We start from the raw sequence: 21,208 nt of genomic DNA, 5'->3' as shown, positions 1-21,208 counted from the left end.
AAAGGAAAATACAAAAAAATTGTAATAAGTAAGAAAAGAGAAAAACAAAAATTCCAAAACGAACCTTGGTTGAAGTTGTCAAGTACTTCAATCTACCTCATTAAAAAATACTGCCAAGAATGTTAAACAATAACTCGAAAAATGATATAAGAACTTTCAGAAAAGGTATAAAAGTAATAACATTTATATTTGCAATACAATGTTACGAATGGATTAGCTTCCTAGCATTTTCAAAATAGCTGAAATCATTGTGAAAGCCAAAAAAACATGATACCGGCCAATAATTTTATTATCTATAATATCAAAAATGTTAAGAGGCATTATAAAATTGAAAATAGAAATATTATAATCACTATTATGTATATAATATAATAACTACAGAATAAACCAAATAAATAAATAAGACCTGTCAAATGTTAAAACATATTGCTCGGTTGCATTTATGCTTTTGATAAAGTGTGGTACATAACGATGCAGGCCAAATTAATGAAGGTTATCTCTCACCCACACTATCAGCTATAGAAATCTTGTGTGTAAGTAACAGTGTAGTAACAAACACGTCTTAGCAAAGACAGATTATTAAAACAGGTTAAACAAATCTTGTTAAAGTACAACTGTGAGGATTAATAGTTAGTAACTCTTCCAGATAGAAGTTATTAAATATATTGGCATATATCTAGATCGACCTGACTGACCTGTCACTAACCTGGCTTGGAAGAAACGCATACTTGCTAAAATTAACTTGGATTTTTTTATTTTGAAAAATTTGGATTTCGAAGAGTTGGAACATGATTGCAAAAAAATTACTGAAATCTATTATGAATATGTTAATGATAACAAATTGGAAATGGAATGTGTCCAATTAATACATGAAGAACATGAAAACTGTTTATAATGAAAATGAAAAAACTGATATATTGGAAGGGCATATTGGAAAATGTATATTGTGATCATCCATCCTGTATCAGAACAATTAGCGATAACAACAATCAGAATTGGTCTTTGTAAATAGTATGATTCCCCAAGAGACAAAAGGTTTTTACAGAATTATGAGATTCCCAACAATAAAAGAGAAAACACCCAAGTCCCGCCCTCATCACCCAATCAAGAACCTAACGATGGAGCTGGACCTATAAAACCCCGACACAGATACTCGACGATCCAGCACGCTATCTACAAAGCCAATGGCGTCTACAGTCTACTCTTCCCACTCCTCTGCAGAAAAAGTAAACTCCCAATCCCCCAGAAGTAACTCTGTATAAAATGCTAGTCCGTCCAGTCTGCCTCTACGGAGCACAGGTATGTTTCTGAGAGGTAACTTCTGAGATTGGAACTACTCCAAGTGTTCCAATCCAAAAAAGTCTGTGCGTTACTAAATGCCCCATGGTTTATGAGGAACGTCAACACTCACCTCGAATCAGGCATCCTGTTCATGAAGAGTTTCATGAACATGCTCAATATAAGGTTCTCCCTGGGCGCCTTAGTAACACGACAACATCTTGATAAAATCCCTACCCATCCACAAACCCCGGTAGATAACCAACTACGACAATCCTCCTGGGTTACACCAGGGTCTCTGTCGCCCGCAAAACATTTCTCTATCTCGGACCCGAAGCGACATCAGCAAAAGACTATTTCGTTCTAGCTGGTCAACCTGGAATAAGAAAAAAAAACTCGACGGTCTCTTCTTTCTCCGGGCTCCTTGGAATAGCTGTGTCGTCAACTGTAAATTGTCAATCACTCGAATAAACCATAAATAATCCCGTTAGTTTCTATCACTTTACCACGTACCCATCCTTCAATTTTCACGTGTAAATTGCATTTTTTTAAAGAAGTGATTTTACCCTTTTCATATCTAGAAGGGTACTTTTCCAACAGTAGATTTTTAAGCACTAACCTGTAAATACTAAAACAGTTACTTCTGTGGACTATAATAAATTATCTATTCATTTAATGATTTAATGTTTATATACTGTATATGTATATTCTAACAAAATAGTGCTTTGTCAAGGTCATGTGCCCAGAACCTCCAAAGACAGCACTCTGTGTATTTTATCAAATTAAATTATAAGCTTTCCAAAACTTTTTTTAAACCAGATAAAAAGATACTTGAGTCGGAGAATAGAGATAATACAGATTTATCGAAAATATTACACCTCTGTTGCATATAGATATTGAAATAATTTTTTACCTTAAATAGAGATCCATTATGGTCATCAGATGATCATCCTTCTCGAACAAGAACCAATTAGACGTTTCCAAAAAATACCGAAAAACCTCACGGTCTCGAACGGGCACGTCCAAAGTTTTAACACCTTTATTCTTCTTAAACTTCACGCACCCCGTCAATCTAGCCAACCTCAAATACCTCGCGCTATACTTAATTTTGGCTCTCATTCTCGTCAATTGTCCAGCGATCGATTGAAGCGACAACATGTTTTCCATTGGGGATATCAGGTAACAAGAAATAATTGTTTACATTGCGAAATGTAAATTCGATGTAAAATAAATACATAAATGTAGGAAAATTATACGATGAGACAATGAAATTGTAGATTGTGCAAATTTTAATCTTCATTCGCGACAAAGTAGATATTACTTATTGCGTTATAATGTGCGTATACAGTCCTTCGATGATAAGTATAGGTGAGGAAAGGTTATGTAGATCTAGTAATTATCTGGTTCATTTATGTGGAAAAGTATTGTAAGAGAAATACAAGGGTTGTTTAATGGTGAAGGATTGGGAAAATATTCGTGGACATAAGAACAGTTGGAGTTGTTTAGAATAGCCTAGAAATTCCCTTTATCAGTCAAATATTAAATATTTCCCAATACATAAACCAAGATCGTGTCTCTGGCCTTCGAATATTCTTCGAATAAAGAGCTACGCCTATTTAACCGACTTCAAAAAAGAAGGAGGTTCTATGTTCGGCTGTATATATTTTTTCAATGTATGTTTACCGATTTATCCGTCAATTGTGGACCGATTTTCAAAATACCTGTTTTTTAAGTTTTTTAATAAACAAAAGTTAAAGTTAAATGTTTAAAAGGTTAAACTTTTCAAATTCTGATGGTAGAATTCAGGGAAGTCGAGTGAAAACCTCAATTTTTAAAGGCACGTATAATGTTTCCACATATTTTTGTATCTAAAATAATCAGATATGTGTGTATGATATTGCTAAACTGGCGTGACGGAAGACTCAACTCCTCAATCATTAGAAGTTAGAGTAAATTTCTTTAAATATTGTGGGGACTAACTGTATATTTTGAAGTTATTTAGGTAAACTGATGATGAAAGCAGCGACCAGACAGCTATACACTTTATATAAGAGTTTTATATAAGGATTTTTGAGGAGTTTTTATTAAGGGTTTGTATATCAAAGTCGTGCAGTGCAAAAGCCGCCCAATTTGCTTTTTAAGCACTAACCATATCAAATGGTTATAAATATCAAAACATTTCTAGCTTATAACAGGTCAATTGAAAAGCCCCGGCCTACCATAGCAAAACACATTTTTTTGACAAAATTAGTTTTTTTTATTCAACATAATTCCCTTCAAGGGTGATACGGAAATTATAGCGACCCTCCAACTTTTCGATACCATATTTGTAGTACGATTTTTCCTTTGCTTCAAAATATGCCTCAGTTTCGGCGATCCCCTCTTCATTCGACAAAAATTTCTTTTAAGCGAGCATTGTTTTGAGATCTGGGTCACTGGGGAGCAGATCTGGAGAATACGGTGGATAAGGAACCAATTCGAAGCCCAATTCATGGATTTTTGCCATCATTTTCACTGACTTGTGACACCGTGTCACATTGGCATTGTCTTGGTGAAGCAGCACTTTCTTTTTCTTCAAATGCGGCCGTTTTTCGGTGATTTCGACTTTCAGACGGTCCAATAACGCTATGTAATAGTCGCTGTTGACCGTCCTTCGTTTTTCAAGGCAGTCAAAGAAAATTATTCCATGCGCATCCCAAATACAGACGCCGTAACCTTGCCAGCCGACTGTTCCATTTTCCCACGCTTTGGAGCGGGTTCATCGTGTGCAGTCCACTCGGATGATTGTCGATTGGACTTCGGAGTGAAATTATGGAGCCATGTTTCATCCATTGTCACAAATTAACGCAAAAACTCGGGTTTATTACGCTTGATCATCTTCAAACACTGATACGAATCATCAACTCATCGTTGTATTCGGTCAAAAGTGTTCGCGCGGCACCCACTTTGCACAGAGCTTTGTCATACCTAAATATTCGTGAATGATATTATGTACACGTTCATTTGATATCTTTAGAGTGTCTGCTATTTCATTCAATTTCAATTTAGCGGTCATTCTAAATCATTTTGTGGATTTTTTAAATGTTTTTATAACACGGTAACAACCTCTTTTGGGTGTCCACTGCGTTCACCATCTTCGGTGCTCATTTCACCACGACTAAACTTAGCATATCAATCATTGATGGTTGATTTTCCTGGGGCAGTGTCCAGAAATTCGGCATCAAGTCAATTTTTTGCTTCAACTGTATTTTTTCCCTTCAAAAAGCAATATTTTATCAACACGCGAAATTTCTTTTAATCCATTTTTTTCACAATAACAAAAGTTGCTTCACTCAAAATACTATAATTCACAAACTAATGATCCGACAGCTATCAAATTTATACACGCATCTTGTGAGAGTTAGGGCTAACTAAAAAACATGGATTTAATTCTAGTAGCGCCATCTATATGCCAGGCCAGGGACTTTTTAATTGACCTGTTACTAACGTGAATGGTTCGCATAAAATAAAGCGAACGATAATAGGAAAAGCAAAAAAATTCGCAATAATTTATTTATATTTATAATCCCTGTTGTTATGATGTTCACAAGCGCTTTGTCCTTCAAATATGACAATGATTTTGTAATCGCAAATGTTCTATCCATAATTTGATAATACATATAACATTCAAATAGAACAGAATTGTCCAATAAAAGTGTTGTTATTAATAGAGTATTAGTATAGTATTAAATAATATAGTTTTGTAATATATACAAAAAAAATAATTACCAACAAACAAATCTAAATTTATAAACTGTTTGTGTAATGAACTTTATATAAAATCCTTTTGGTTTGAATTAGTTCACATTAACTAACATGTGCTATATTCTCAAAGTCGTATTCGTTAAACAAAGACTCGACCATCAATTCATATCGGGGTGAGTGTCTACTCCTCAACCAATAACGGCCTCGAACTACATTACAGAGCCATATGGCTTGAGAATTAATGAAGGAACGGTCAAGGTATTGACAACTTGCTATTATCAACTTGCTTGGATAGCTTGCTATTGTAAATCTAAACGGGATCCAGTTAGAGCGAGTACCCTCCAAGTTTTTAAATTAATAATCGGAAATAGGAAAAAGTACTTCAGTGAAAATGCACAAGGAGCATACTCTAACAATGCAAAAACGTCTAAAATTCTATATGGAAGAACTGGAGGAATTTCTCAATAAAACTTGTTTTTTACATATCAAAAAAGTTATAAGGCTGTAGAAAAAGTAGAATTAGCAGTCAACAAGATTAATAAATGGACTGGAGACTAGAAAATGCAGCTTAATAGCTCCAAATCTATCCATATTAATTTTGCATTGCTGCAAAATAACAAAAATCTAATTATATTCATTGACGGATGCCCTATTTCTCAAGCAGAATCTGCTAAATACCTCGGCATCCATCTCTACGATAGGTTAAATTGGAAGCATCATATTGGATAAAAATCAGAGTAGATCTAATTCAAAATCAAGCAACTGTACCGGTTAATCGAAAGATACTCTCAACTTGATCAAAAATCAAAAAGATTTGTTTATCAGTCAATCATAAAGCCAATTTGGAAATGGCATGGGGGTAAATATTGCAAATATTGGGTTGCATTAAAACATCAAACCAACTACCAATCCAACGTTGCCAAAGCAAACTTCTACGATTAATTATCAATGCTTATCGTTATATAAGCAACGAAGAGTTGCACGATTACCTCGAAATAAAATTAATTTACGTAGTTATCCAAGATTTCGCCTTAAAATATCAAATAAGATTAATAAATCACTGCAACGTGGAAGCAATACAGCTACTGGATAGAAGTATATTTCCGACCTAAGAAAAACTTGATCATGTATTATATAAGATGGGATAAGGTATTCCTTAAAAATACCTAAGCAAATTCTTTGCCGCCACCTAAAATCCGCCGCCCGAGGGTGCTTACCAAGTCTGCTGGTAAATACGCCGCGAAAATACTCCCAAAGATACGAAAATAATTTTTAAACGAAAAAATGCACGCCCACATGCCTCAGAACCAGTCGAAAAATATGTAAAACCTCTCAAATGAGAAGTGCTAGCATATCCACCATATTCTGCAGATATAGCAAATGTTCTGGGTCGAACTTCCTTCTAAGTGTGAGTTCCGAACAATACTCCTCGGCATTAAGTCTATCGTCTGGCTAGTAATGACCAACTGGAAAGTGGATTTTGCTCCAACAGGATTCAAACCCACAATTACAGCAACAATAAGAGAAGGTAACTCTCGCCAGTTATTTTGAAGTAAATTTAATGTGAATATAAAAATAAGAAATAAGGATTTTTCGAAAATTTGACGCATAATCTAAATATCACACAATTTAATTTTTTTCTAAGTATATTTAATTAGAAAAACTAATATATGGTAAAGAATAGTATATTATAGAATTGTTAACATTCATTACAATTCTATAAATATTATTTCATGTTATTGGCATAACTCTAATTTAAAAAGCGACATCTACTGCTTTTGTGAGCTAATGAATATTAGAAAAAAATCCTCGCTGTACTCTTAGAAAATATCCGGTGTATTCACACCAAGTTTTCTTCAAGCCTCAACTGTTAGGGTAGATAAATATTACAAATATATTTAACATATATAATGGACAATAATATGTAAGTTATAAAAAGTTTATATCCAAATTCTTATTTTATATTTTTCCATATTTATTAATGATAGTGCGTGACCTACCTTTTGCATTCTTCTTCAAATCTTCTATGAAATATCTTACAGTCAATTAGAAACTCGTCAAATAAATAGTCAGAATAAGGTCGTTCTTGTTCGTAAACATTAGGCTCATCCATCAACACAAACTCCGGATACATATCGAAGCAACTAACATCTTCGAATACTACCGGGTTTTTTCTATAATAAGTCCGACTCTTGCTTAGTTGAGAATTATAACTTCGCGAAGATACGTGCAATTTTAGCAAACTTAATATACACATTTTACTATATATTAAACCGTTTTATTACAGTTAAACCTAAACTACTGCTAGTAGCATCATACTCGCGTTGAAATTAGGTTTTTGTACCACGGAAAGGAAACGGCAAGTACTAAATCCACTGGCGTCTCAAGACTGACACCGACGACAATCTAGTTTCAGAAACATAAACGGTTTGTTCCGGTATATTGGGCAAATATTACTCGATGTGCGCTTTTTCGGTTCGTAATTGTCAGATTACCAATCAGTCTAAGGTATCTAGATGAAAATGACCATACTCCGTAAAAAATCGGCCACTTAATTAATTTACCATGATAAAACGCATCATCCACTTATAGCGGAGAGCTATTCTTTAATTTTAAAATACAGTATGAACTTTTTTTATATTATTTAATTTTGATGTAGTTAGTATATTTGAAATAAGCAAATAATATCTTTAAATTCTAATGTAACAAAATGCCCACATCCTACATCCTACAATATTAGCATATTTTTACACACAGAGTGATTTTGAATACATTTTAAGATACAGGATAATCGATTTGCATTATTTTGAATAACTTACACTACATATAGTAACAGGTAATAGATGTTAAAAGATATCATAGGGTAATATATTTACTCTATGAAAGATATTAACCATAGAAAAAAATATTAACTAAAAGTTAAATTAACCTTACTTTTCAACTTGTCATTTGTCAGCTTGTTTTTATTTGCATATTGAATACATCCGAAAATAAAAAATAATCATGCCTGGAAAAGCTAATAATATACGTTTAACTCTACAAAATATTATTCTATGTGGAGGTTCTCATAAAGAACAAGCAGAAAAGTATTATAACCTATTCTCTATTAAAAGTATAAATTAAAACCTTTTTATTTCTAGATACCGGAGTACATTAGACATTATATTAAAGGAACAAAACAACGATCTGGTAGAAGGTTTACAGATATTTATTGAAGCAAGTAAGTATTATCGAAGTAATCATAGTTTAGATATCAATTTTTATTTTTTTTGCAGTTGTCAATGAAAATGTAAGTCTTGTAATATCACGTCAGATTTTAACAGAAATTAGCAGTCATTTAATGAAACTACCTGACGATGTATCTAAAGCTGTTTGCCATTATATGCTTGAAAAGGTGCAACCTAGAGTAATATCATTTGAAGAGCAGGTCGCAAGTATTCGTCAACATCTTGCTGATATTTATGAACGTAACCAGCAATGGCGAGATGCAGCTGCTGTACTAGTAGGAATCCCACTAGAAACTGGCCAAAAACAATATACAGTAGATTACAAACTTGAAACCTACTTAAAAATTGCTCGACTGTATCTAGAGGATGATGATCCTGTTCAAGCTGAAGCTTTTATAAATAGAGCTTCATTGTTACAAGCGGAATCAAGGAATGAACAATTACAAGTATATTATAAGGTCTGTTATGCTCGCGTTCTTGATTATCGAAGGAAATTTATTGAAGCTGCACAGAGATACAATGAATTGTCATATAGAAATATTGTCCATGAAGATGAAAGAATGACAGCATTAAGAAATGCATTAATTTGTACAGTTTTAGCTTCAGCTGGGCAACAAAGGTCAAGAATGCTTGCTACATTGTTTAAAGATGAGCGTTGCCAACAGCTACCTGCGGTTGGAATATTGGAAAAAATGTATCTTGAAAGAATTATTCGTAGGTCAGAGTTAAGGGATTTTGAAGCATTGCTGCAACCGCACCAGAAAGCTACTACTGTTGATGGCTCAACCATTTTAGATAGAGCTGTTATTGAACATAACTTACTCTCTGCCAGTAAATTATACAATAATATTAGTTTTGAGGAACTGGGTGCTCTACTAGAAATTAATCCATCAAAAGCTGAAAAGATAGCCAGTCAAATGATTACAGAAGGTAGAATGCATGGTTACATTGATCAGATTGATTCAATTGTACACTTTGAAAGTAAGTATAATTTCTTTATGTCAAATTATATTTAATAGTAAAATACAGTTACTAGTAAATTGTTATCTAATTAAAAATATTTTATATACCAACATATTTTATGTTGCAGCGCGAGAGACATTACCACAATGGGATAAGCAAATCCAATCGCTTTGCTATCAGGTCAACTCTATAATTGAGCAAATATCAAAGGCCCACCCAGAATGGATGACAAAAGTTATGGAAGAACAAATGATGTCATAAATATTGTGATATACATCTCTAATTAAAATATATAAATAAATATTATTTAAATAATATATTAAAAGAATCTTGTTTAATAATAAAACAATAATAAATGCGCCCATATACACAGCCAAATAAACATTCCTATAATATACTAATAATAATGTTTTTAGCTAATAATAGTACTTTCTGTTGGGCGACACCATTAATGCTGTGATAATGAAAAAATAGTAATACATAAAATAACAACTATCAACAAGGAATATTACTTCAAAGTTACGCGTTGAAGCAACATTTATTCTTAGCGACTCGATTAAAAAGTATATGATCCGAAATCACTATATTTCCATTTTCAATTTACTTCATCAGACTTTCGCTAAATTAGAAAAACTCCGAAGTAGGCTTTAATAAATGGCTGTCTCAAAAATCAGAATGACTGTCGAATACTGCAAAAACCATCGCCATAAATGTACACATGAAGTCAAAGTAAATTTGAAAAAACGATAATTCGCTTGCAAATTATTTCAAAAATTTTACTGTTATGAATTTTAATACCGGGTTATGCTTATTTACTCATAGCTGCAATTATTATTATCATACTTTAATAGTAACTAATGCAGTGAATCCAAAGGGGGCAAACTTAAGCCGTCTAAATCTCTACCAAAGACAGTCGCCCTGTGACAAATTTTATACAATGTGTGATAAAGACATCTCCCAAAACAATATACTCACTATTGGCTAATATGACTTTTTCAGGAACTGCATGTTTTCCCAGAAATGTTACTATTTCAATATAATTTCATTCAATCCCGTAAAATACGGCAGCTATTACTTTTGATGAAAAGCGTTTTAAACAACAAATTTTTTGAAGTGGTGAGAAGGGCCTGATGTTAGAGAAAGCTAAATCTAGCCATTATGCTAGATACTGAAACATTCCGTACTTCATTAACAGTTTGAGTGCGAAAAAACATTTAACCCACGTGTAAACGCAAAATTATGATTTCTACTGTAGAAGAGCCTTTTTTCATGATTTTATGTATCTATTGGTCGAAAAGTACTCTGACTTTATTTTTACTAGCCTGAAAGTAAAATTCCTTTTGCATCTCAAAAGCTGACGCTAATTATCTCTTAACCGATCTCTGAGCGACGAAGTCGTTTAGAAGCCGATGTGCCCGGAATACACCACTTATCTAAATTACGATACTTTGGTTGTCTGTGTGAAAAAATAATCAATGATTAAAATGGCAACAGATTTGTATTTATATCAATGACGAAGAATTTGGTGTATATCTCCACGAACTTATTGAACAATACTTGCCAATACATTATTCAGAGATGTGGCGGTATTTATCTTAAAAAACATACTATTTTTGCATAATTTGATAATGAAAGACGTTTGTAAAATAAAAGAACAAACGAAAGAATTTCATTAAACTTTGAACAAATTCTAATTGTATTTTTTGACATATAACAGATCAAAAAACCCAAACCAAAACCCTTATATTAGAACGTATAATTCTACAGTAATTCTTATTTTATTACATGTAATATTAACTGTGTTGAAACCTTCAAAATAAGGCTCATCAAATATTCCACAACATATATCCAATATTATGCAGTAATGCATAATCATTAATAAATGTAAGGATCAACAATTATACTAGCTATTAATTACAAATAATTTTAAATAGAATAAAAAGCATCGGAAAGAATGGAAATATTTATTAAAGATAAGAGATAAAATATTAAATGATAACATGTTTTTATGTAAATCCTAAAATAATAGAAAAATCAAACTACTAATGTGAAAATTAAATTTCTTTATTAACAATAAAGTATGGGTTTAAAGCAAAACATATTGCAATGTATATGTATAAAAAAAACAGGTTGTTTTTGTGTAGCTGGATTAACTGCGACATATAATGAATTTGCCGAATTGTTTGATATTAAATACGTAACCCCCTACGAAAAGTAATTTTATTTAAAATAAACATAGAAAACACTTGCAAGAATGAGGTCAAACCCGCTGCACAATTCCAAATTACTCGTCGGTCGTCGATGTAAAAAAAGACGAGGAAACATTCATTTCTTTTTTAATACTAAGAGTTCCAGTAAAACAATCATATAATATCTACAAATAAAGAAGCTTAATATATACGCAAGTGGGATCTAATGTAGAAATGTGGAACGAGGGAACGTTTAAGCCTCTAATTCTAAAGCCAAACCGATTTTGTGGCCTCCTTGATTGAAATTCTTGCCGTCGATTAAAGATGACAAAGTAAGTGTAACGCCTGTAAAAACACATTTATTAATATTATGGTCTATAACTATAATTTTTAAACTCATATTTACTATTTTTAATGTACTAAATGAAACTAAAAATGAAAGATGTCTTACCATCTCGGAGACGTTGTTGGTAACCCAAACCAATTTGGCTGGCATTGTTAACCTTAAAGCGAACTGAGGCATCTTTGTCCAGATCGTATTTGGCTCCGATTCCAAACTTCGTATTGCTGCTGCCTGATGACCAGTTTAGGGTGATACCGGTTTCCAATTTGGGATTGATCTTTTGGTAGATGGATCCGCCGAATTCTTGACCATCGTCACTAATCCAATCACTAAATGGTTAAAATTTTGCTCCAATTAAAAGGGGGAGTTCTTAAAATTATCTAATAATGCCCTTAAGGTTTCTGCATGAAATATAGTTATTCAAAATTGTTATGGCTAGCCTTATCGAGTGTAACAATTACATGGCATTAATTTTTTAATTTGGAAATAAATCTTTTTAACATCTTAAATAATCACAGATCAGTCTCTTAATTTCAATAAATTATTTTTGAATGAATGATTTTTACAGCTTCAGATTCAGATTAAATTCTATAACTTCAAATATACAGTATTCTTATTACCATTGAATCTTTTATTAGTAAAGTTTACTACTTTTAATGTATTTGTACAATGAAGATCACTTGTTTCATGCTTAAACTAATATACATTAATGATATATCACACTTAATATCAACATTAGTTATATAAATAAAAAAACAACTTACACATTGGAGTGAAGAGTAAAGTCGCCAGATGTAAAACCTAGGGCAAAGTTGCTTTTGGTCAGCTTGGAATTGTTGATATCATAACCGGCTTGGTAACCAGCCAACCAGCCCTGATATCCGACCACTGCTGAGCCGGTAACTTTGGGACCGTCAGGGGTAAAATCGGCGTCCGCGTTAATGGCAACTTGGTTATTAACGAAAGCAGTCTTCACGTTTCCAGTTTTTTGTCTAAGAATAAAAAACAAAGTTTCAAATAACGGTAACTACTTAAAGCTAGTTAAAATACCAACTTTATTGATGAATCATTAAAATAAACGCACTAAATACATAATTTAATCTGAGTATTTCCAATTGTTTCGCAACATCTAGTTACTAATTAAACAATAAAGCATGAAATTAAACGGTTTAATTATAATGGAAACAATTTTAGAGTAATACAATAAGTAAAATATTGCTTAATTCTCACTAAATTAATGATATGAACATGAAAGTATCCAGCATTTTATGTTAGATATCTAAACACGTGTTAATTAATGTACATTCTGATATTAACTGCGACGTCAAACTGAATTAAAATATAAACATACATATAACAAGAAAGAACCTAAAAAAATGTTTCAAAACAATTTCTACAGACGATCAACATTTGGGAACAGAAGCCAACAGAAAATGAATAGAAATAATAAATATTTTCTCATGACGTACGCAATTTTCCAAACGGCTTTGGTCTCTATCTTGCCCCACTCATCGCTAATATTATGCCCCAAGTTTAGATTAAAATCTTTCACACGATATTGCCCACTAAACAAAAGAATTTTGAATAATGCATTAACATATCAAAGTATGATCAAAAAAACTTTTTCATGGAAGCATTATATGACATTCTTGAGACGTATAATTTTTTTTTAAATTTATATTTATTTTTTGATCACACCACATTGATTATTAATGTTAGAACCTGTATTAGTTGTATAATAAACTATACAATATACACTTTCTAATTAACATACATATAATCATCAAATTCTATATGTATGGTAAATCTAATACGGATGTTTTATTTATTCGGTTAACCTATAAACTATCTTCTATGATATACAAGATAAAATATTTGTTATTAAACTTCAATTCTTATCTAATCAAAGTTATTCATAAATTATTTATAAATTATTATATTTATTATATTTATATTTATGATTTATGTAATAGCTTACTAGCGCATCCTTACTCAAGTCTTGAAGTCTTGTTAATAAATGGGACTATTGAAATCAACCTTTTTCAATATATAGGCCAATGGTTTTAGAAAAAATAAAGCAAATATTACGTCACCATATAAGCAAAATCAAACATTACACACCAATAACATTTCAATAATAAAAACAAAAAGAAACCAAAAACTATTAAATAATTATAGCTACTAACGATTATAATCAAATACCCATAATCCTAATAAAACAACTCACCCAGTGTGTGGTGCAAAATCTAGACAAGCAGAAAGTTTCAGGCCTTGAAGACCTTGGTCTTGAACGGACAGATCAGTGCTGAGAGTGTTGTCAGTATTCCACTTTTCAGTGAAGGTTAAACCATATTCTTTAACTTTGTACTTGGTCTCCAAGGAACCAAATACCTTTCCAGATTCCTGATTGGAGGTGCCGCCAGTACTGAATTCTACGCCTGAGCTAGATTTAGTTTTGCAATCCAACTTGATAAGGCCAAAGTGATAGCCTTTGTTGAATACATCTTTGGCTTTCTTGCCCAAGTCAGAGTATGGTGGTGGAGCCATTTCTTCAGCTGGCTAAAATAATTTATAATAAAATGTAATAATAATTCGATTAAGTATCAATTCTTTGTAATGAAGCTTTCAATTATTGAAATGAAAAAGTCCTCTGCCACACCCTGTTTTTGATTTTATAACATCCTAGAGCCAGCCGACTTGACTAATTTTTTTGTAAGACTATTTAAATAGCAGACCAACAGTAAGCAGCAGACAAGTAATTACAATATAAAAAGAAATAATTTTTATTTGATTTTACAGAATATAATAATAAAACATATTCAAATGAAACTATATCAGTAGAAGACAAAAAATAGTTCCCCAAGGAATTGCTGATAAATTAATTTGTAATCTTATCAAATGTTGTATAACGTATATTGAAAAATAAATAAAACCTTTGGGAAAAATTGAAATTTTGTGCTTTTGATGATTTAACAAAACAAAAATATTTTAGTGTTAACAAAATTTAGTTTTTAAAGTATTTTAACAATTTTAACATAAATTAACGATTGAATTTATCATCGGAAATCCCGTAATAATCTAATAGGACTAACTGTTTATAGACATCAAAGTTCACATATTCCAAATGTACAAGTTTGTATTACGATTTACTATGTATTGTGAATTAATAATAAATATAATATGTTATTAGAAAAATTATTGTTTAATATTAAACTACTTCATTTAAATACAGTTAATTCACTGAAATAAACGCAAATACACATTATTAAGCTTGTTAATCAGAATCAGAATAAAACATATTTCTATAAAATTGAATTAAGAGGCCAAAAATAGTTATTTAAATAATGAGTACAAGTTTATTTATTATATTATTAATTAATAAAAGAAATAGCCTACAAAAACTGAATACTTCCAACAACCTGTTATTTAAACAATATAATTTAATTGCATATCTACACGACTTTTTATTTAGCTTAATCTCATTGGTAAAATTGTAAAATTGCAAAAGTGGGTAGACTACAGACCTGCTGCCAATTCTAAAATTACCAATGCACAAAAATAAGGAAATATTTTTTGACACCAAGCGGACAAACCCCCTTAGTGTTACTTAACAGCCTACTTTAAAAAGTTGTTTTTAAAAAACGCAAGCCAAAAGCACATTTTACGAAATTTCCAGAAATAGAACATTCATTGAACTTGACACTGAGGTGAAAAAAATACATTTGGATCATTTGTTTATAAAAGTTGTTATAAGGCGCAGATAAGACTTAAAAATATTAAACAAATTACTTTAGAAGAAAAATAATTGCTAGGTGCTTCCATCTACGACCAATGACGTTGACAATGTAAAATCGAGTCACGCCATGTCACAAGGAAGGTATGGCGATTTTTTAAACAAATAACCATCACAATTCTAACATAAGAAAAATATAGGGTCTTTATATTTTGCCGGTAGAGTTTTTAAAATTTATATTAAAATGTGACAGTGCATAGTTTTAAGCTAAAAAATTCTAGAAATATCGATTTGAAAGTACCTTCTTACATAATCATATTAGCTGTGCTGTAAAGTTGTTTTAATATAAGAAAGTACCTAAAATAACTTCCGGTTAATAAAATGTTATATTATTAAAGTTCAGTTTATATGTAATTAATTTTTTTTTATATAAGTCTAATGAACTCGCCGAATACCGTACAAACAAGAAGGCCATGACGAAAAGAGGGAACTAAAATTACTTACATTTCTATGAAATTATTGAATTAATTTATGAAGAGATATTCTACACCAGCAAAGAGTTTCAGTTAAAAACTCGACTAAAAAGACGGCACTGAATTGAAAACGTAAATCTAGATCACCTCCTGGACCGGCAATGTTAATTTTACGATTCTGCTGAAACGAAGGAGCGACAGAGATAACGATATTTTATGTATAACAGGGAACTCTACTGCTATCAGTGTTGCCATATGAAAATATCGCAGGAGGCACTACTTATTCATTAATGTCAGGTTGGATCAACTCTGAAAGTAAATAATCGGCACGTGTCCCTATAAATTTTCCCGCTATTTAGGATTAGTAACTATTTTTACATACTCATTTAAAAATTAATTTTGTTATTAAATTTGCCCCCAACAAGTAATGAGACAAAATAATAGACATTTGGTTATCGTGTTTATAGAAGACATAAGAAAATTTTATTAGATAAGTAGCGGTAAAGCTTTTATAATCACATTTTACAGATCTCATCTGACCAGTTACCACAAGACAGTCCGGTTGTAATTGGGCAAATCTTATTTTGAAAAATTGGGGGCAATTTTAAAATTTAATATAACTTACGTTATAATTTAATTATAACTTTAGACATTTTATAGGGAATATAGTGTTTCTCTATTGTTTTCTGGACTTCTAGGTAGTTTCAGTTGGAAATTGAAGTCTACCTGGGAATTAAATATCAAGGTGCTTAATTAAGCTATATAACCGTTTTATTAATGTGATGAATAAACTAGCATTGCTATTATGAACAAAAGTAATATTTTATGCCAAATATACATATATTACAATTAAATTACTATTTACCGGAGAAGATGGTGGGGGTTGTTCATTTTTTTTCCCTCCAAATAAACTAAATCCTTTGCCGCACTCAACCTGTCGCGCCTCTATACGTTGTGTGTCATTTTTCATACTTGCATCGACTATTCGGGGACAATTATAAAGTTTTTCTTCGATAGGGGGTTTACACGGATTCTCCATTTTTTTAAGAGTAACTTCTTCAACTAATTTTTTGACAAATCCATCCTAAATTTTGACATATTTAGGTAGTCAATTGTTTAATTATCGTAGATACGGACTAATATATTTCAGGTGATCTTTTCCCGCATACTATTTGTATCATCATTTTCATATAAATTAAATTGTGATTAAATACAAATAATAATGAAAATTTGTAATAATAAAAATAAAAAAATTAATAAAGAATAAAATACTTAGGGTAAAATATGCGTAAACGATGGCAACAATGCAAGGCTTTGTCACGTGACCTGTCAAACTTGACTTTGCTGTTTTGAAATGTTTCTATAATTATTTAAAAATTTAAATCTATTGTGCAAAATATGTCTTGTTCAGAAGGTATAATTTAATATAAAAACGTTATATCACTTATGAGATAAAATGTATGCGAATGCATCTACGTTTAAATTAAAATTGTAAATCGTCTTCTGGTGTGGCATATTTTTGAAAACTTGAAAACCTAGATTAGCAAATTTAAAATATGGGTTGTTAAAAACATAAATTTTTCATCGTACTTGATAAAAGTTTCATGAAATATAAATAAAGGCGACTTAATGATAATGAATTTATTTAGGTGTTTATATTAATGAAAATTCAGAATTGGGAACAAACAATTTGGAAACACTTGGAAATAATCGTGATGTGGATAAATTAGCTGAGTTATCTAATGAACTTGCATTAGATACAGAAGCAATGGAAATTGACGGTAATATTTTATATCATTCTAATGAATTTATGAGTTTAAAATCATAAAACTGACTTTTAGATCAAGAACTTATAATAGAAGCTCAAGAAGAAATTGAACATGAAGAGGAGATTGTACAAAATGAAGCTGATATTGAGCCACAAGAAATTGAAATTCATTCAGAAGATCAAAATGATAATATGGAAGAAACACCAGAAGAAAAATATAAATTGCCACCAACCATACCACCTTTAAGACCATTAAATATTGCTCCAAAACCTGAACAGGTCCCAATTGCTGTGAAATCAATTAATGGTGCACCTATAATTTTAGTTCCAGGTATGCTTTATCTTATTAATATATGTTGTAAAACAGCATAATATTAATTATTTTTAGGTAGTGGTACAAATCAAGCTATTAAATTAGTTAATCAGCAAGGCCAAGAAATAAATTTGGCCAATTATTCTATTAATCGTCATATCTCTATTAAACCTGCTGGTAAAACAATTAGTACATCATTGGGCCATGCAAAGCAAATAGTGATGAAGAAAATATATACAAATTCTGGGCCAAAGCCACTGACAAAATCATTATCAATTACTAAACCTGGCCAGCAATTTGTAGTTGTTCAAAAAACTAGTGAACAACCACAACATGTAAAGTTAGTACAGACAAGCTCAGGAAATAATTTGGCTACTGCACCAATTCAAAGTAAGGCGATAACTTTACAACAAGCTCAAGAAATGGGACTGATAAGCAATCCCAAAGTGATACAAACTACAGGACAACAAACAGGCTCCAAAAAAACCCTTTTAATAAATAAAAATCCAACAAAAACAATAAAATTTGTTCAACAGAGTAGTACTACCCCTTTATCACCTACCAACTCAAAAACAATATCTATTACGCAATTGAAGTCACCAACAAAAATTTTGCCTGCTACAAATATTTCTGCTGCAAAGGGACCTCAAAGGTTTATTTTAAAAGGTAGTGGTGGGCAGATTTTGCCAGCAGGTCAATTGATACAAGTTGCTGGTACCCAAGGAATTACTGGAAATCAAATACATCAAATTAATGTCCCTGGGAAAGGGGTAAGTTTATCTTCCATAATTTTTGTTTCATATGTAGAATTGTGCAAAAATTAATTTCTTTTTTTTATAATGAATTGTTTAGAGTCGCGTTGTTTGTATTGTTTAAAGTGTAGATTATAAAATTTGAGATGTTTGCTAAGAAGTTTTAATATATTTGCAGTGGGGCTATGCTGCCTTTTAACAATTAACCAATATCTGAGAAACTCTTAATGGTGTAAAGATGTCTTCAAAAAAGGTTTGTGAAAATAATTTTGTTCAATATTTCATTCCAAAATCTCAAAAAGTTTATATGAACTTTGTAGGACTAAATTGGTTTTGAAATCCATAAAAAAATGAAATTATTTTTGCCCAATTAAGTATTTTAATTGTGAATTTAATTTTCAATCTATTACAGACGCAATATATTAAATTAATAGCAGCTACTTCAGCTGAACAAACAGCATCAACAGTAACAGTTTTAAATACAATGAAAAATTCAACAAACAGTGTCGTAGCTACTTCATCTGCTGCTGATGTAAAGGTACAATTGTGATTATTGTTTTGTCTTAACTTTCATTCTGTAATTAATTATAGTCAGTTTTAAACACTAACAAGTTGATAGCAAAACCCCTTAGTGCAAATTCAAAACCTGCCCAAGTGATTATGGTAACCGGTGGTTATATTCCAGCAAATTTATCACAGGTGAACAGTGAGTTCCAATTACTAACTTTTAGTTATAGCAAAAATTTTCAAGCAGGTATCCAAAGTAGCTATACCAGCCATTAAGCATTCCTCAAGTCAAGTTAGGCAAACATCATTGGCATCTTCAGTGCCAAAACCTACAACACCTGTAACATCACGTGAGTTTTATGATTGTATTATGACGTTATCAATTAAATCAATGATCTTTCAGCTACTTTAGAAAATAATACTTCACCAACAGCTGCGACGCCGGCCACTAATAATGATAACACACAAAATGCGAATGGTATAAGACCTCGGAAACCTTGTAACTGTACCAAATCTCAGTGCCTCAAACTTTACTGCGATTGTTTTGCGAATGGAGAGTTTTGCTACCTTTGCAATTGTTTAAATTGCTTCAACAATTTGGAAAATGAAGAAACAAGAAATATGGCAATTAAAGCATGTCTGGAAAGAAATCCTAATGCTTTTCGGTGAGTTAATATTAGCTAGAAAATAATTCAATTATTAAACACGAAATTAACATTTTGTTGTTATTTGTTTTAGGCCCAAAATAGGTAAAGCAAAAGATAATACGGGGGATGTTTTAAGAAAACATACGAAAGGGTGTAATTGTAAAAGATCAGGTTGTTTGAAAAATTATTGTGAATGTTATGAGGTAAAGCAATAAGCTATTCAATTGAAAGTGACGAATACTAATTTTATTATTTTTTAGGCAAAGATAGCTTGTTCAAGCAACTGCAAGTGTGTCAGCTGTCGAAATGTTGAAGATACCGTTGAAAAGAAAACTTTGGAGACAACTTCTAGCACCCAGCGTATCAATGATCAGATGTTAGTTCAAAAAGTGTATGGGACATTTCTACCATATCATGATCCAGAGTTTGTATCCCCAAATCGAACCAAACGGTTCACAAATTCAAGGTAATGATTAGGTGAATGCTACATACTTAATATATGTATTATAGCACATAATTGTTTTATTTTCAGGAAACAAACAATTAGTTGTATTAATGATGATGTGATAGAAGCCACATGTCAGTGTATGCTTACTGTTTCAGAGCAAGCATATATAACCATGCAAGATGAGGAATTAACAAAACGACAGATAATCGAAGAATTTGGTGAATGTCTTACTGAGATAATACAGTCTTCTTTGAATCGAAATTTTAGTTAATCGTTATTTACCAACTATGGTATTTATTTCTTTATAAATGATTGTGATGTTTTTTTCTTACATACTAGTACTCTACAGATCAAAAGTTTGTATAAGCCAGAAAGAAGTGTGTGGCGTCACATTTGTCTGTCTTGATTTCATTGATTTCTTGATTCTGCTCCTTTCTTTATGGCAGTTACAATAATCTTAAAACAATCATTAATAAGAAACAAGTACGTGTTTATGATTCTTTGTTGGTTAGGTGTTCTTTAAGTATAACTTCTGACTGATAGTAATAAACATGTTCAGTAGTGAATTGTGATTAGAAAAAAATGAAGGGTCAGGTCAGGATATATTTATAATCTTTTTATGAATTATATTAATCTTTATTGTCTGTTTTATGACTATGTAATTTTGAAGAGAGTAATATAAATAATACATTAAATAGCTGTTTTATTTAACAAAATAACAGTAAAATGGTTAAATTTTAACTGGGATTGGATTATTTGTGTTACAGATGAAAATGAAAATATTTTTCTCTCCTATCAATATAATTTAAAAGAATGTCTTAAC

At 31.3% G+C, this 21,208-nt stretch overlaps 4 protein-coding genes across 14 annotated transcripts in view; 2 read left to right on the top strand and 2 right to left on the bottom strand.

The window, feature by feature from the left end:
• The window catches only part of f (espin protein forked), a 258,719-nt gene extending 251,530 nt beyond the window's left edge, over positions 1-7,189 (bottom strand). For 2 of the 3 annotated variants that reach the window (XR_013004189.1, XM_076394377.1), the window contains exon 1: positions 2,192-2,481. Coding sequence is in view for 2 of the 3 variants with exons in the window: in XM_076394377.1 (XP_076250492.1) it covers positions 2,192-2,445 (254 nt within the window). In the remaining variant the exon portion in view is untranslated. Of the gene's footprint in view, positions 1-2,191; positions 2,482-7,022 lie in introns of those variants that run through there. The other variant, XM_076394368.1, reaches the window with a different exon arrangement.
• A 759-nt stretch (positions 7,190-7,948) lies between these two features.
• On the top strand, positions 7,949-9,529 carry CSN4 (COP9 signalosome subunit 4). The gene is made up of 4 exons (XM_076394400.1): positions 7,949-8,108; positions 8,163-8,242; positions 8,298-9,230; positions 9,340-9,529. Exons 1-4 carry the CDS (start codon positions 8,026-8,028, stop codon positions 9,471-9,473), a joined length of 1,230 nt encoding a protein of 409 aa, XP_076250515.1. The 5' UTR covers positions 7,949-8,025; the 3' UTR covers positions 9,474-9,529.
• A 1,731-nt stretch (positions 9,530-11,260) lies between these two features.
• On the bottom strand, positions 11,261-17,004 carry LOC143190148 (voltage-dependent anion-selective channel). 6 transcript variants are annotated; one of them, XM_076394286.1, is made up of 5 exons: positions 16,816-17,004; positions 13,972-14,303; positions 12,509-12,736; positions 11,853-12,073; positions 11,261-11,746 (listed from the first exon to the last, which is right to left on the bottom strand). In XM_076394286.1, exons 1-5 carry the CDS (start codon positions 16,987-16,989, stop codon positions 11,655-11,657), a joined length of 1,047 nt encoding a protein of 348 aa, XP_076250401.1. In that variant the 5' UTR covers positions 16,990-17,004; the 3' UTR covers positions 11,261-11,654. The 6 variants fall into 6 exon arrangements, with proteins under 6 accessions (XP_076250401.1, XP_076250410.1, XP_076250428.1 ...); XM_076394295.1 differs by having other exon boundaries at positions 11,853-12,061; XM_076394313.1 differs by lacking the exon at positions 16,816-17,004 and adding an exon at positions 15,982-16,200 and having other exon boundaries at positions 11,853-12,061.
• On the top strand, positions 16,980-21,080 carry LOC143190104 (protein lin-54 homolog). 4 transcript variants are annotated; one of them, XM_076394213.1, is made up of 11 exons: positions 16,980-17,100; positions 17,600-17,731; positions 17,792-18,049; positions 18,107-18,801; positions 19,196-19,321; positions 19,375-19,482; positions 19,538-19,640; positions 19,694-19,955; positions 20,029-20,140; positions 20,198-20,403; positions 20,470-21,080. In XM_076394213.1, the coding sequence occupies exons 2-11, from the start codon at positions 17,719-17,721 to the stop codon at positions 20,654-20,656; spliced, it is 2,070 nt and encodes a 689-aa protein (XP_076250328.1). In that variant the 5' UTR covers positions 16,980-17,100; positions 17,600-17,718; the 3' UTR covers positions 20,657-21,080. The 4 variants fall into 4 exon arrangements, with proteins under 4 accessions (XP_076250328.1, XP_076250319.1, XP_076250346.1 ...); XM_076394204.1 differs by lacking the exon at positions 16,980-17,100 and adding an exon at positions 17,261-17,364; XM_076394231.1 differs by lacking the exon at positions 16,980-17,100 and adding an exon at positions 17,261-17,364 and having other exon boundaries at positions 20,198-20,414.
• The last annotated feature ends 128 nt before the right edge of the window (positions 21,081-21,208 follow it).

The sequence above is a fragment of the Rhynchophorus ferrugineus genome, unplaced genomic scaffold (genome assembly GCF_030347505.1).
Source record: "Rhynchophorus ferrugineus isolate W39M unplaced genomic scaffold, kcgeb_rfMv2 rfM1, whole genome shotgun sequence".
NCBI lineage: Eukaryota > Metazoa > Arthropoda > Insecta > Coleoptera > Curculionidae > Rhynchophorus > Rhynchophorus ferrugineus.
The sequence above is the reverse complement of the archived record's forward strand: the minus strand, read 5'-3'. Positions and strand labels throughout refer to the sequence as shown.

What these genes read in the sequence shown, in the direction of transcription:
- LOC143190104 (XM_076394204.1), top strand. An exon ending in CATCTGCTGCTGATGTAAAG is followed by an intron (nt 19,322 to 19,374) that starts GTACAATTGTGA and finishes AATTAATTATAG; the next exon opens with TCAGTTTTAAACACTAACAA. An exon ending in AGAAATCCTAATGCTTTTCG is followed by an intron (nt 19,956 to 20,028) that starts GTGAGTTAATAT and finishes TATTTGTTTTAG; the next exon opens with GCCCAAAATAGGTAAAGCAA.
- LOC143190148 (XM_076394286.1), bottom strand. Translation starts at nt 16,989, where the DNA reads ATGGAGAATCCGTGTAAACCCCCTATCGAAGAAAAACTTTATAATTGT. An exon ending in GATTTTGCACCACACACTGG is followed by an intron (nt 12,737 to 13,971) that starts GTGAGTTGTTTT and finishes TTTTATTCTTAG; the next exon opens with ACAAAAAACTGGAAACGTGA. An exon ending in TTTACTCTTCACTCCAATGT is followed by an intron (nt 12,074 to 12,508) that starts GTAAGTTGTTTT and finishes TTAACCATTTAG; the next exon opens with TGATTGGATTAGTGACGATG.
- CSN4 (XM_076394400.1), top strand. Translation starts at nt 8,026, where the DNA reads ATGCCTGGAAAAGCTAATAATATACGTTTAACTCTACAAAATATTATT. An exon ending in CATAAAGAACAAGCAGAAAA is followed by an intron (nt 8,109 to 8,162) that starts GTATTATAACCT and finishes TTTTATTTCTAG; the next exon opens with ATACCGGAGTACATTAGACA. An exon ending in TTCAATTGTACACTTTGAAA is followed by an intron (nt 9,231 to 9,339) that starts GTAAGTATAATT and finishes TTTATGTTGCAG; the next exon opens with CGCGAGAGACATTACCACAA.